The following is a 13,744-nucleotide window of genomic DNA, read 5'->3' on the forward strand; positions in this document are numbered from 1 at the left end:
CAAACGTAGTCTCCGCCTTACAATGTACGTAATCCGTGACGACACAGGGTTCTTGAAACCATTTAAAGAGAAAGAGCAACTCAAGAACTGCAAATTTATCTACACTATTTCGCAAAATCCCTTTTAATGAACACTCTGTGTATTTCTTTTTACGATGTGCTTCCTCTGACGATAAACTAGATAATTGCAGCTACTTTTACAAACAACGTTGTTAATGATTGGAAAACAACTCAAAAGCTCATCATTGTTCTCCCAGTTTATCCATTTCAGGAACTAAGGTTTTTAATTTGAAACGCGATAAAAGGATTTTAAGGGCACTGTTAGATCCATGGTTTACCGTCATTAATGAAAGTTAATGAAAATGTTATTCTTTATGAATATTCTTGGTTTTACTTTTGTTAGATTGACCCTCTCCCGACCACTACAGAATGTTAAAGCATTCAATTTTCAGTATAAACAATTTAGAAAGAACGTGTTCTTGTATTTCAGTAGTCTTTAAAAATTGAACACACAACTCTTTGCCTGTTTTGAACATCACTTTATTTATGATATGAGACATACGACATACTGTATGAGTGTACCCAGTGCTACCTATGGCAACAAACAAGATCTTGTTACATGCAACTGACACATCTCCAGTGTAAGATCAACCCTCTCACGTCCAAAAGGCCATATAAAAATAGAATGTGATGAAATAAAAACAGAATTCTCATTAATAATCATCATAGCTATGTGAAATTTAAGTCATGCAATCTGCTCTGTTATTGACCTATTGTACCTTGAATGCCACAAACATTAGGAAGAACTGCACTTGTTTATGCAGAATCATCGTTGGCACCTCATGGTTCTCATTTAGGTCAGGAATCGTAATTGTGTAATTCTTACACATTCTTTCTTTTCTACTGGCATTCACTCCATAACTACCTCCCCGCCATACTGTCTTACCATGGTATATTTTGGCTCTTCTTGTGTCAGGAATGAAGGCTACTTCAATAATTATAATGATTAATTGCATTTATACAGTATAGTACTGTTAATCCAAAAGGATTAACCCCACTGCACAGCAGGTCAGGGAGAGAAATGGGAAAGTGCTTCACCGATTGAATTAAAGGAGAAACTATACAGGTGGCGGTGATTGTGCAAGGTCAAGGAATTTAGGAGTTCAGCTAAGATGTCAGGTAAACATACTTACCCTTAGGAGCAGGGACATTTAATGATCAAGAACTCAGGGTTGCACTGTATTGTCTCATTGGAAGAGCTCTGCCTCTTGCTGCAAACTGTCCCTTGGCCACAATACTGGGTCACTGGCTTTTGGACATTTTGGGCCAGAGGACGGCAAGGGGGGTCAGAGGTTAACATTGCTGCTGTCATGAACCGCACGCGAGCACCTCTCACCGTAAACATCCATGCTCGAATTAATCAATTATCATTCCACACGCTCTTCCCTATTTATACCCTTTCAGTGCACTCGGTCTCCCCTCATGATTGAGGTTCCCTCTTCTGAGCTCAACCCTCGCTTGACCTTTTTGGGAAAGAAACACTTTAAACCTAATCGTCTTTTGGCTCTCGAAACCCTTGCGCAATCCCTGGACTACGGCACCGCTTTACGTTTTGGGGATTTGGTTACTTGTGGAGCTTTACGGAAGCTTTCCGGGATTAATAATAAGAATAAACTTTATTTTATATAGCGCCTTTAAAGGTGGCTTCTCAAAGCGCTTTACAGAATGACAACAACAATAAATAAAAAGAATACACAAGATAAAACCCAATTACAATATGCAGAGGAGACCGTGGATGGTGATACTAAGAAAAGCAGAGGGGTGAAGAATCGAACCAGTTAAGTAAAGGCTTTTCTAAAGAAAAAGGTTTTGAGTCTGGATTTGAAGGAGTTTAGAGACTAACTGATATCCTTGGGCAGAGAGTTCCAGAGCTTGGGGGCATAACAGGCGGAAGTAGGCCAATCTACCACAGGCTCGCTAGGGTCATAACCAGCCACATCACTGCAACCCCTGACAGCTGCGGGGGACTTGGGATCAATTCCAGATGTGAGGTGCTATCTGCATGGCGTTTGCATGTTCTCCCCAGTTTCCTCTGGGTGCACCAGCTTCCTGCCACAGTCCATAAACGTACTAGTCGGCTTATTGGCTAGTGGGAAAAATGGCCCCTGGTGTTCCCTCCAGGGTGTACCCTGCCTTGTGCCTGTTGCTTGCTGGGATACGCTCCGGCTTCCCAGCATCCCGGAATTGGAAGACGTGGTTAGAAAATGGATGAATGGTGCAGAGGGAAGATCACCAACCTACAGGTCAACTGACACCACTTACAGCAGCTACTTTTTTATTCTTTAGAGGTCTTTCATCCAAGTACTGGCCAGGCCTAACCTTGCTTAGCTTCTGAGATATGAAGTAGTAGGTGAATTCCTTTCCATCCCACCCTGGGATTCCACGAGGAAAGATGTGAAAAAGCACAGCAACGCAACTCAAATGAAGAAACCTTTATTACCATCAGACTGAAATAACTTTCCAGTTCAGCTCAGGAATACTGAAGCTTTCTAAGTGAGAGCCACGTCCATGGAGCACAATCTAGAACCCCCTTAACTCCAATGATTCATAAAGACATAAAAAATGAAGAAAACAAAACAAAACTGAAAAGAAATAGAAAGGTTGTGGGCAATTTTTTTTTAACAGAGCATACTTCAAAAAGGGGAAGTATGGCATTACAAAATTGGGGGAAAAGTTTTTATGACTTAGGAATTATACAGAGGGTATAGGAAAAATACCCTCTGTATAATATGATTGATATGTACAGCAAGTGTTTTTTAAAGTATGAAGTGTCTGAATCGAATTGAGAAATTTATTGTGTATATATAATTTTAATAAAACATTGCATCTGCCCCACGTTAGTTTTTTTTTTCATTTTAGGTATTTAGCACTTTTCTAGAAACGTGCTCGTATTTAGGCAGAAGAAAACAACCATTCCAGCAATCCCTCACAAATTCGACTGATAGTACATATTGTTACAAAACAATATAATACTCTGCATACATTTCTAAAGAAAAAAATATAAATATAGATCCCTGTGAAACAGATTTTAAGGACATACAGATTTGCTCAAATTTTCACTTTGAAAGATACGAAACGATACATTTCCTTCTGTAGAAAACTGTAGAAATATACCCATACTACAGATTTCGCAGACATGAGAAACGTAAGCAAAAATACTACTGACAAGTCAATCGGATCGATCAATGAGACGACAAAACAAAAACCCCAAACTAGAGCGAGAATATTTGTTTCGCTTCGTATTTATTGGCCTTGAACAGACAGCTCTCAACCCAGCAGGTCTGGCTAACATTTCAACCCTGTTTGGTGTTGCAGAGGAAGCCGGAGCGGAGACATCGGAGCATAAATAATACGATCTGAACTATTCCCGGGAGATGACGGTTGCGGTGCTAAAATGTGTACCATCTGGAAAAGGAGAAAATGTGCTCTCTCACCTAAAACTAGTACAGGGCAGTTGGACACTTTCCTCCCTGTTTCCTATGCCCAATTACCTTAATTTAATTGGTTTTGGTTAATTTAAAATAAATTCATAAACATTCACATAATTTGTGTGGGATTTTCCTGTTGCATAATCAAACCAATGTCAAATACCCTCCTCCAGCCTCACGTAATTGTGTGTTTTTATGTTAAAACACCTCCTTCGATGAGATCTGTGGTATCTCTATACAAAATGGGGGATAAAAGCTGGGTAAAAAAATAGATTTTACAAGGCCCTGTTTTTTGGCAGACGTAGAATCTGAGTGTCCTTTACTAGATAAGGTGTCTAGTAACTATATTTGAAAAAACACGTCTAACCACCCTTAAGCATAATAGGCGAATCCAAGTGGTTTAAGTAAAAAGAAAAAAACAATAGCCAGATGATGCGTTTTAATCGCACAATAAATCACTTTCAATCTGCCTAAATCCCCACTGAAGTTTCAATTTGCTTTTTTATTTTCTACAGGTGAAAAGTTAAACAAAGGAAACCGAGGAGACAAGGATGGCTTTTAATAATCAATATTCACATAATAGTAAGCTAGTGTTAAAAGAGCAGAAAAGTATACATTGACGTTTTTGTTACAGTTTACATACAGAACCTAAGAAGCAATAAAATAACGGTGTATGAACTAGAGAGCTTCGAGACAAGCAGGGCGCTGGGAATAAAGAGAACGATAATGGAAAGGCAATATCCGCAAAACAGGGGAGTTTAACCCGTTTTTACACAGAACAAAAGACAAAGGCATCTGATTGACAAAGATTTTCATCGTTGTAAAACAAACCAACTCCTACCACAGCGCAGTAAGCTAAATAACCTTGTGCAAAACACGGTATTTAGCCGTTCTATTTTCAGTTCAGAGACATTTCCCCTTGATCCAGCCTGTGTGCATTCATCTGATTCTTTGTCCTTGCTGGTATTTGTCAGGGGTTATGCACAAAAAAAATATTTTAAAAATGAAACACTTCAGAGTAGCACCCACTGACTCAGCCTGCTATTACAGAAGGTCTGCTACCATGGCAATTATAACAATTGTTCTCGGTTATTATTGCACATTATTGACAAAGGTGTGCATTGCCACGAAAATAATTCAAAACCATGTTTTGTGGCGTAGTTTTTAGTTTTATTATTTTAAATTTATATTTTAAAGCTGAAAATATACACCGGTGCATAACAACGATTTTGTGAAAGAACATAATGCTTATATGTTTGGCAATTTATAAACTACTACTCTAGATGTGACAGAATTCGACAATACCGAGAGCTCACCCTAAGCTACTGTAAGTGGAAAATTTATAATACATGCAGTAACAAGCATTAATTGCGTAAGGCATTACATTCAGAGCCATCAGAATGACTAGTTTCCTTCACACAACATATGGAATTAGAGTATGATAAACATACTGCTAACTTTATCCCTGCAATCACTGTTTGAGGTACCCTTAGGTGATGGGGTGCATTTAAAAGTAAAATATCTGAAAGTTATTGAAATTTAATAACTATTACTATATCTGTTTTATTTACTTTCTGTTAAAGTCTAGGGCAGCTAAAGAACAAAAGATAAATACAGTTTCCACAGAGGTTATCAATTGCTCACTAAAGAACATTGAACACCCACAGCAAAAAATGTTCACCTTATTCATGCCTTATTTGTGAGAAGCACTGTTGGGGCTGTTTTAAAAGGAGGTACCATTTTAATAAGTGACTTATTACCATTTTCCAAACAGAGAATAAGGAAGTATACTGTACATTCACATTTCTTCTAAAAAGAAGTATGTGCAATATTGAAACTGCATCACTAAGTCTGTTCACTTTACAGCCTAGAAAAGCATTAGTAAAATCTCTAACAATCTCTAAAAATTCCACTCTTAGAAAGGAATCGTACAGGTAATAGTTATTAAAGAAGCAATAAAAAATAAACAACAAAATAACTTCTCCCTTCGCATCTTTTCCACATGCAAGTAATATATTCCTTGATGGTTGTTATTTAAATTTTATTATTATTCAGCATAAATGAAACAGTTAAAATTAACTGACATCTCCTCAGTAAAGGATGTGTAAAACTAACTTCACAAAGCTATGTGTATGAATGCTATGAATATCTGTTTTGTACAAGCATGTTCTTATAAACATTTGATCTTTAATATAATTCTATATACATTTATCTAAATCCAGACAATATTTTAATAAAGGAACAAAATCAAATGATATTTTAATATACTTCTTTATGCATATTGTACTTCTTCATCGTCTACGTAGTTGTAATGATATGTCTGTCTACAGCAATCTTTAAGAATCTGCTGCCATTTTATGAATTCAGAAAACAATCCAGAAGAATCCAAAGAATATTTTTTACTATAATGGAGTGACCATGTCCCAAATACAAATAAAGTCTAGAAATAAATAGAACATAACTCTCAAAGTTTTGTGTATTTCCATATCAATATAATCTTCCCCCGGAAAATAGAAGTATACATTAAATATACTGTATGTAAGAAATGGACAGAAACAAGTAACCGAGTGTACACTCATTAACATTTCTAAAGTACATATGCATACAATTGGCATCAGTTAAGAGAACAATGTGTTTCTACATGTAAAGGCAGGGAGTCAGATCAAATCTTTATCCATCAGGTGCTAACTAAGAAACAATGTGAATGAATAGGAAACTTCAGAATGCATGCCAGTTTGGCTACTCCTACGGACATTTCTATTTACAGCAGTATAATACTTAAAGAGCAGTGTCTGCTTTCCGAAGGCTGCCTGGGCAGTAATCTGAGAGTGAAGTACAATACATTAAACACCTGCTGATGAGATTCACCCCACAAAAAGCAGGAATGTACTTGATATACTGCATCCATTACGCCAAAAGCAGAAGGGGTGTCCCATGACAAAGAGAACCAGTAAGTACTTATTATAATAACATTAGTGAGGAAACGAAGAGGGGAATAAAAGATATCAAAAGCAGAGCAGAAACATTTTCAAGAGGGAAGTATTATTCAATAAATACTACTGAATTACGTTACAATGATGATCACAGAGTAAGATTTATTATGAAAATCCAATCTTATGTAAGGGGCTTCAAAGGTTTAGTTGTGGGTTTGTTTAAGTTCAGGTTTCCTTCCTCTGTTTACTTTTGGAGAAACACTTTTTAGAAAGTCTCCTGGGATAAGTCTACCTATTTTGGGATGTGTTTTGGGATAATATTTTGTTATACCTTGTTTAAAAATGAGTGGGAGTCAAAACCTGTTTCTTTAGGGGACTACTGCTAAATCCCTTCAAAAGGGTGGATACTAATTGGTAACTAACCAATGATACCAAAACTTATCTGCCATCAGAGGTTTTTCTTCTATAGCTTAATTCCCCGTCTGCAAGCACAGAGACCAAAGAATCTGCTTCAAAACACCTCTTCTTCAAAGAAGACTCTGAGAATGAAATGTTGACAGAAATTTACAGAAAAGACTGCAGTCCCAGCTGTGTCTCTTACAATACTTTGGGTTTTTAACGCAGGGTGGGAGCATTGGGGGAGGAGAAATGAAATCTCAGAAGGACAGCTTAACGCAGTTACAAACCCCATTCACAAAGAAACAAACATTTCAGAAACAGCAGCTTCCTGTATCTTCGGCAAAAAGCTGCTGTAGCGAGGGATAATTTAGGTCCCTAAAAGGATGGATAAAAAATTATTGAAAGGACAAAACAGCAGAACACCTCTCAGGAAAGACAGAACACTGGCTCTTTAAGCTGGATACTAACTATGCTGTGTGAGAGAGCAGATTCAGCGTCACCATGCCAGCGGCTATAATACATAGTGCTTGGGGCCAGGGGAACAGGACCCTAGTTTAGCCATTCTGCTCATCCCAGGCTTCAGTTGCAGAGTTGAGGGGAGCTGGGGTCTCCCCATTACATCGTGACGAAGGATCCTCTTCTTCAGCTGCCACACTCACTTTGGCAGAGTTGTCAGGCTGAGCCGGGCTCTTGCGGTCCTCTGCGCTGGCAGGTTTGTCCTCTGACTCAGCGCCGGGGGCCCCTGCAGGGGCAGGGGTGCTTTCTGGGGCTGCGGCAGGGGGCGCAGGGGTGTCGCTAGCAGGTGGAGCAGACGGAGCCCCCTGAGCTCCGGGGGTGGCTGGGCTGGCTGCTGCCGACTCGCTCTGCTCCGGCGCCCGAAGCCTCTTCATGATGGTTGTGACCCGCACTGCTTTCTGTGGGGCAAAGGACAATAAGGAGAATAATAAGGACGATAAGGAGAACCAGCCAGGTCGGGTATCTAAAGCACCCGGTAGAATGTTTTTAATGAAACAAGTAAGGTATTTCAAACTGTATTCAACAGTGCAGGACATCCGTTTTCAAATATTAAATTACAAAGCCTTCAAATAAAAAAAAACATGGTCTCACCATCCCTACGTATCTGTTTAATTTGGCTGAATTTTAGTTAACTAGTGTCAGACCCCATAAAATGTAAATGCTTTTTTAGAACACTGTCACAAAACCTCCAGAAGAAGAGACAAAGTCCAGTTTTCTGCAATTTCTGCAGTTTTCGTTAAGCGTTTTGTAGCTTGGGGGAAAAGTGTTAATCATTCTCAATTTCAGCCAAATTAGTGCCATCTGCAATGGGATTTTAATATCCAACTGAGACATAACCAGGAATGTAAAACACTCCTTACACACTCTTCCAAGTGAACCTCTATCGGAAAGATTACAATGCTAATTGGCAAATTTCAAGTCAAAAGAGAGTATGCGCACAAAACAGCAGCAAAAAAGCAAGAAGATTACCTTCCACTTTGCTTTGGCAAAATTCTTTTCAATCTGCGCACAGACACCATCCTTTATGTTTTTGTCTGAAGCTGCATTTCCAGAAATCCTGAGGCAAGATGAAAGAAGTCCATGACTTTCCCTTCCCATAATTTGTTTCAATAAAGAAGATTAGCAACTGATATTTGGCTAATGTTGAACAATGAGAAGAAAACACACTAATGCAATCTAATCCTTAAAGTGACAAACCCTTAGTGATTATATCTATGCATGACATACAGCACATAACTGTCTGTAGCAAAAACAACACATATTTCAGTTTTTAGGAAAAAAGAACCACTTCTTATTACATTTAAATGCATTTTCTTTATAAAATGGCATCTTAAAAATACGTTTGACACAATTTACTAAAACACTAAATGTTTACCATTCGTGGTTAATGGCTTCCTGTGCAGTGAGTCTCTGGTCCTGGTCTACCTCCATCAGACGGGCCACCAGCTCCTTGGCTGCAAAGGAATCAACACAGGCAGTTGTCCATTGAGAAACCAACACGTGCAGCATAATCTACTTAGTAACTGTTCATTTGTTAAACATTTCTGAGCTTAGTGAATAAAAATAAGTACACTAGACAGGATAAATCAACTAAATCATTAGATCAAAGAGGAAACAGATGGAAATCTGTTGGCCTTTAGCATGAAAATGAACTAATCTTGCATTATTAATGAATTTATTGGTGCTGGCAAATGTATATACAGTGTTATATGACTATATAATGCATGTGTATTGCTGTGTGTGTCTAAAGAAAAGACGTTTAATTAAATGTCTGTATTAATCTGAGCACCTGAATCAGAAATATCGTCCCAGTATGGAGAATCAAACTCGTAGTTTCCAGCCAGGATCTTTCTAAACAAATTCTTGTCATGATTCTCGTAGTCCTCATCATCAGTTTCATCATAAAATGGAGGATTACCCGAAAGCCTGTGAAAAGAACAGACATGTCTTAAGCTGCACTGAATCCTGCCTGAACACAGTCTCAGTTCTGTGTGGTAGCCATGAAGGCACTCACCAAGTGGAGTGACAAAGGGTTAGATTTTATGTACAGTAGGGTCTCGATATCTGTGAATTCAACATTACATTACATTCATTACAGTGGGGCGTGCTAATCATGGAGCAGGGAAATAGCTGGGAAGTGCAGGCATCTGCTGGTCACAGAGGAGGGATTTTTTGATTAACCTAAATCCAATGCTTTAGTACTTTTATTATCATGTTAGAGAGGGTTACTTATGCCTTTTAACCATACTCTCTCTCTCTTTCCTAGCGTTAATCTCGCATCAGCAGGGTCCGCTTGTCGGCACACCAGTCTCCAAAAATCTTTGAGCTGACGTTACCATTAACTGCGACCGAGAAATACTCCAGCTGGCGCGTCGCTCCGCCTGCCGTCAGAGTGGGAGGAGGGGGGGAGGAGAACAAAGTAATGTAGCCAATTCACAGAGGGGGATTATTAGGAGGAATGGGATATTTGGCCAGGACGCCAGGGTTATACCCCTACTCTTTTCGAGAAACACCCTGGGATTTTTAATGACCACAGAGAGTCAGGACCTCAGTTTTACATCTCAGATGAAGGACAGCGCCTGTTTACAGTATAGTGTCCCCATCACTATACTGGGGCATTAGGACTCACAAGGACTGCAGGGTGAGTGCCCCCTGCTGGCCCCACTAACACCTCTTCCAGCAGCAACCTTAGTTTTTCCCAGGAGGTCTCACATCCAGGTACTGACCAGGCTCAAACCTGCTTAGCTTCAGTGGGTTGCCAGTTGTGAGTTGCAGGGTGATATGACTGCTGGCGCCTTTTAACCATACTGTACATACTATATACTCTAGTACATTACAGTATGGGGTGGACTAGGTTATATAGAATGTGGCTATTTACGAAGATTCAAGGCAGGGAATGTTGACATCCTTCTGTATTGCGGTGGAGTCTGTCGTGTTCCACAGGAGCTCATTTCACCCAGTCAAAAAATCCCAGCCATATTTATTTCTACGGAACAGTCTTATGGTACCTTTATGCCCTTGTCCACAATGGATTTCCCAATAAAATAAATATTATACAAAATTAGGAGGAGGAATTAACATAATTAATTTTCATTTAAAGGATTTAGTGGATGTTATAATAGAACACATATTGTAGAAATAAATATAATATAAATATAAATAATACAATATAAATAATAATAAATAATTATATAATAATAATATAATGTAAATAATAATAAATAATACAATATAAACACAATGCTACAACCATGTGCCAAGGAAATAGACATCCTCCTAATCTCATTAACAATGAAATACTTACAATATATACATAATGACTCCAATGGCCCAGCAATCGACTGGTCTTCCATACCTCTGTCTGCCAACCACCTCTGGAGCTGTGCAGAGAGCCAAATAATTATAAGTAGCAATTTAAAACCATTGATGCCTGCTCTTCTGTTTTGTTTTAATTTATTTAGGGAGTGCACTCTTGAACAGCCTGTGATTATCACAGTACAGGTGAGGAGAAACCTGTTTAAATGAGAAAAGGACTGTTTCAAGATACAACATAAACTTCGGTCTGATATCTCAGCAACACCTTGTGAGATTGATAATACATAAAATTAGATTCTGATTAGTAGTGAGAAAATCCTCTTAATAAATTAGTGTGTGGGTTCATCGATAAGGGTGCCTTATATATATATCCAAGTAAACCTTGGTGGAGCGGTGGCTCTGTGGCTAGAAGGTTGCTGGTTCAAATCCCACAGCTGGTAGGGGAATCCTACTTTGGTGGGATCCTACTTTAAGCAAGGCCCTTAACCCCTACTGCTCCAGGGGTGCTGTACAATAGCTGACCCTGTGCTCTGACCCCAGGCTTCTCTCTCCCTGTCTGTGTGTCTCATGGAGAGCAAGCTGGGGTATGCAAAAAAAACAAATTCCTAATGCAAGAAATTGTATAGGGCCAATAAAATGATTTTATCTCATCTAAACCTCTGTCAAGCTAAACTGGCAAGTTTCTAGTCAAAGAAGACTGTGTGTGCACAAAGCACCAGCAAAAAACAGAAGATTTTCTTCCTGAAATTGATTTGAATAAGTAATGAATTATAACAGAGCTCACAGTACTGTATCAAAGGCACACAGTAATGTCACATAATGACATCTTGTGCAAAACTGGTAAAACACTAAGCAGTGCTGTTGGGTCAGGCCTGGTGATAGAAGGTCATTTGTTAAAAAGTACACCAGCTGCATCTGTGAGTGTTATGGGTGGGACCACACCAGACCACACCACACCACCTCCCAGCCCTGACCTGATGCACACTGATGTCCATCTCTTTTGCCATTAATGAAGCACCTGTCCAGCTGATTATTTGCGGTTTACCGACAAGAAGCTGGTGAGTCTTATCTCCAGAGGATTTCTGCTACAGTTTGTCTGATTTGATACACTGTTGTTATGAAGGGACAAAACAAGAAGGATGATGTACTGTACACCTTGACCTTACTGTTGGCTATGCTTGTAGCTATTCTATTATGCACTAATTATTGTGCTTTGTTAGATTTTGTTTTTTCTGGATAGTATGTCACATACTTATATCATGGAGACACCTTACAATCAGGTGGAGAAAATTCCTGGTATTCATGAAGGTTAAGGAGATCTTTAAGTCTTGCTTCTGCAATGTTATTCATTAGTCTTTGGGTAGAGAATGGACAGGTGAGAGTTTCTGTTTTTAAATGCATGCTATTTTTGAAGAAATGTCTGCTCAGAATATTCTTCAGCACTCAGACACATTGTCAAGAATGCTGATAGTCCTAGTCTTAGACTAAGTAACATGATTTATCTGTATAACTCTGTTTTCTAACTACTAGTACTTATCACTGCTTCATAAATATATACTGATGGAAAAAAGAAATGCAACACCTCCTCCTCAACACTCTGGCCCTCCCGTCTGTGTGAAACAGGCTGAAGGGTGACTCATCCATGAAGAGGACCTCATGCCACTGCTGACGAGTCCATCACAGCCTCTGTCTGGCCCAAGGCAGTCGGGTGTGACGTCTAGGAGGTGTGAGAAGAGGGCCTCTGACAGGTTGCCTTGCTCTAAGGCCAGCAGCATGGAGCCTCACTGTCCTGTCAGTGATGGGGGCATTGTGTCTGCCAGCAGTTTCAGCAGCAGTAAGGGTGGCAGATCTGAAACAATCTCTCAGATGGACCAGTCTGATGTGTTGGTCCTGCTCTGGTGTGGTCACTCGAGGGTGACCAGATCTTGAACGGTCGTCTGCCCTGCCGGTCTGCTGAGACCTTCTCCGCAGTTGGGACACAGTGGAGCGGCTTACTCCATAGTGTCTGGCAACACTGGCACATGACATACCTGCCTTCTGCCAATGGCCCTCTCCCTTGCTTCTGGTGACATTCGAGGCATTACGGAATGCACAGAAATCTGACTGTGTTGCCTTTTTCTTGTTGTGGCCTAAGCTTTGAATTAAGGCCTTTTTAAAGGTGACCTGATCAGGCATTGTTCCACATGGACCAAGTTAGGTAAAAGTGGACCTAACGAGCTTTCGTGTGATTTGCAAGTTGTAATGCCTCACTGCACAAGCTGTATTGCTGGTCAGAGGGCTTAAAACAAATTGACAACTTTTTGTGAAAGTGCCTAAGCTGCAACTATAGTATTCTCATTCCAGAAAATGTTGCATTTCTTTTTTCCATCAGTATATGTTTTAGTTTACTCAACATCATCATATTGTGAAAGATTCTCTATACTCTCATGTTTCAGCTGAGTCTTCCTTCCTGCTCATTCTGTTTAGCTTCTTATCAGTGATGGTTTTCCTGCTTTGTAATGTTGATGAGCATACAGAGACAAACAGTTCTCTCTGGAGTACATTTTCATTTGTGGATTATTATTTTTGATGCCTATTAAAATACTCAGCATCATAACACAGTGCGCTAAAGTGCATGTGTTGTCACATGGCAGTGTATATGTCATATTGTACCACACTGTGCAGTCTGTAAATATCTGTAAAGTATTGAAGACATTTATTCTGCAATACAGCAGATGTGATGAGTTTTTCTCTGTGATCAGGCTCACTATCAACATAAAAGTTTAAAGAGGACCCTGAGAAGGCTACATACTGTACTTCAGTGCAGGTTCATCACAAGAATGCTGTTTCCTTGAGAACTTGAAGAACCTGATAGCTAAAAAACACCAGAACTCTCTGTAGCTCACCAGCCCTTTTCTCCCACCAGACTCACCCAAGTACTCCGGAGTCCCACAGGGATCCTTAATGAGCCCGTTCTCCAACTTGGCCAGGTGGAAATCACTAATGACAATTTTGGAATTTTTCAGGCGGTTGTAGTAAACCAGGTTCTCAAGCTGAAATGACATTTCCAGTAATTATCACCCTTTTTTAAAAAAGAAAAGGCTAGGAAAGGGTA

The 13,744-nt window shown here is 39.5% G+C and overlaps 1 protein-coding gene across 2 annotated transcripts in view; it reads right to left on the reverse strand.

Moving 5' to 3' along the window:
• Window positions 1-2,476: 2,476 nt before the first annotated feature.
• Window positions 2,477-13,744, reverse strand: part of LOC102697681 (caM kinase-like vesicle-associated protein) — a 73,960-nt gene continuing 62,692 nt past the window's right edge. For both annotated transcript variants that reach the window (XM_015347389.2, XM_006630706.3), the window contains 6 exons: window positions 13,562-13,682; window positions 10,640-10,715; window positions 9,125-9,261; window positions 8,711-8,789; window positions 8,305-8,392; window positions 2,477-7,733 (listed from right to left, as the gene is read on the reverse strand). In XM_015347389.2, the coding sequence (XP_015202875.1) occupies window positions 7,374-7,733; window positions 8,305-8,392; window positions 8,711-8,789; window positions 9,125-9,261; window positions 10,640-10,715; window positions 13,562-13,682 (861 nt within the window). In that variant the 3' untranslated portion in view covers window positions 2,477-7,373. The remainder of the gene's footprint in view (window positions 7,734-8,304; window positions 8,393-8,710; window positions 8,790-9,124; window positions 9,262-10,639; window positions 10,716-13,561; window positions 13,683-13,744) is intronic.

This window comes from Lepisosteus oculatus, chromosome 4, assembly GCF_040954835.1.
Source record: "Lepisosteus oculatus isolate fLepOcu1 chromosome 4, fLepOcu1.hap2, whole genome shotgun sequence".
Lineage (NCBI taxonomy): Eukaryota > Metazoa > Chordata > Actinopteri > Semionotiformes > Lepisosteidae > Lepisosteus > Lepisosteus oculatus.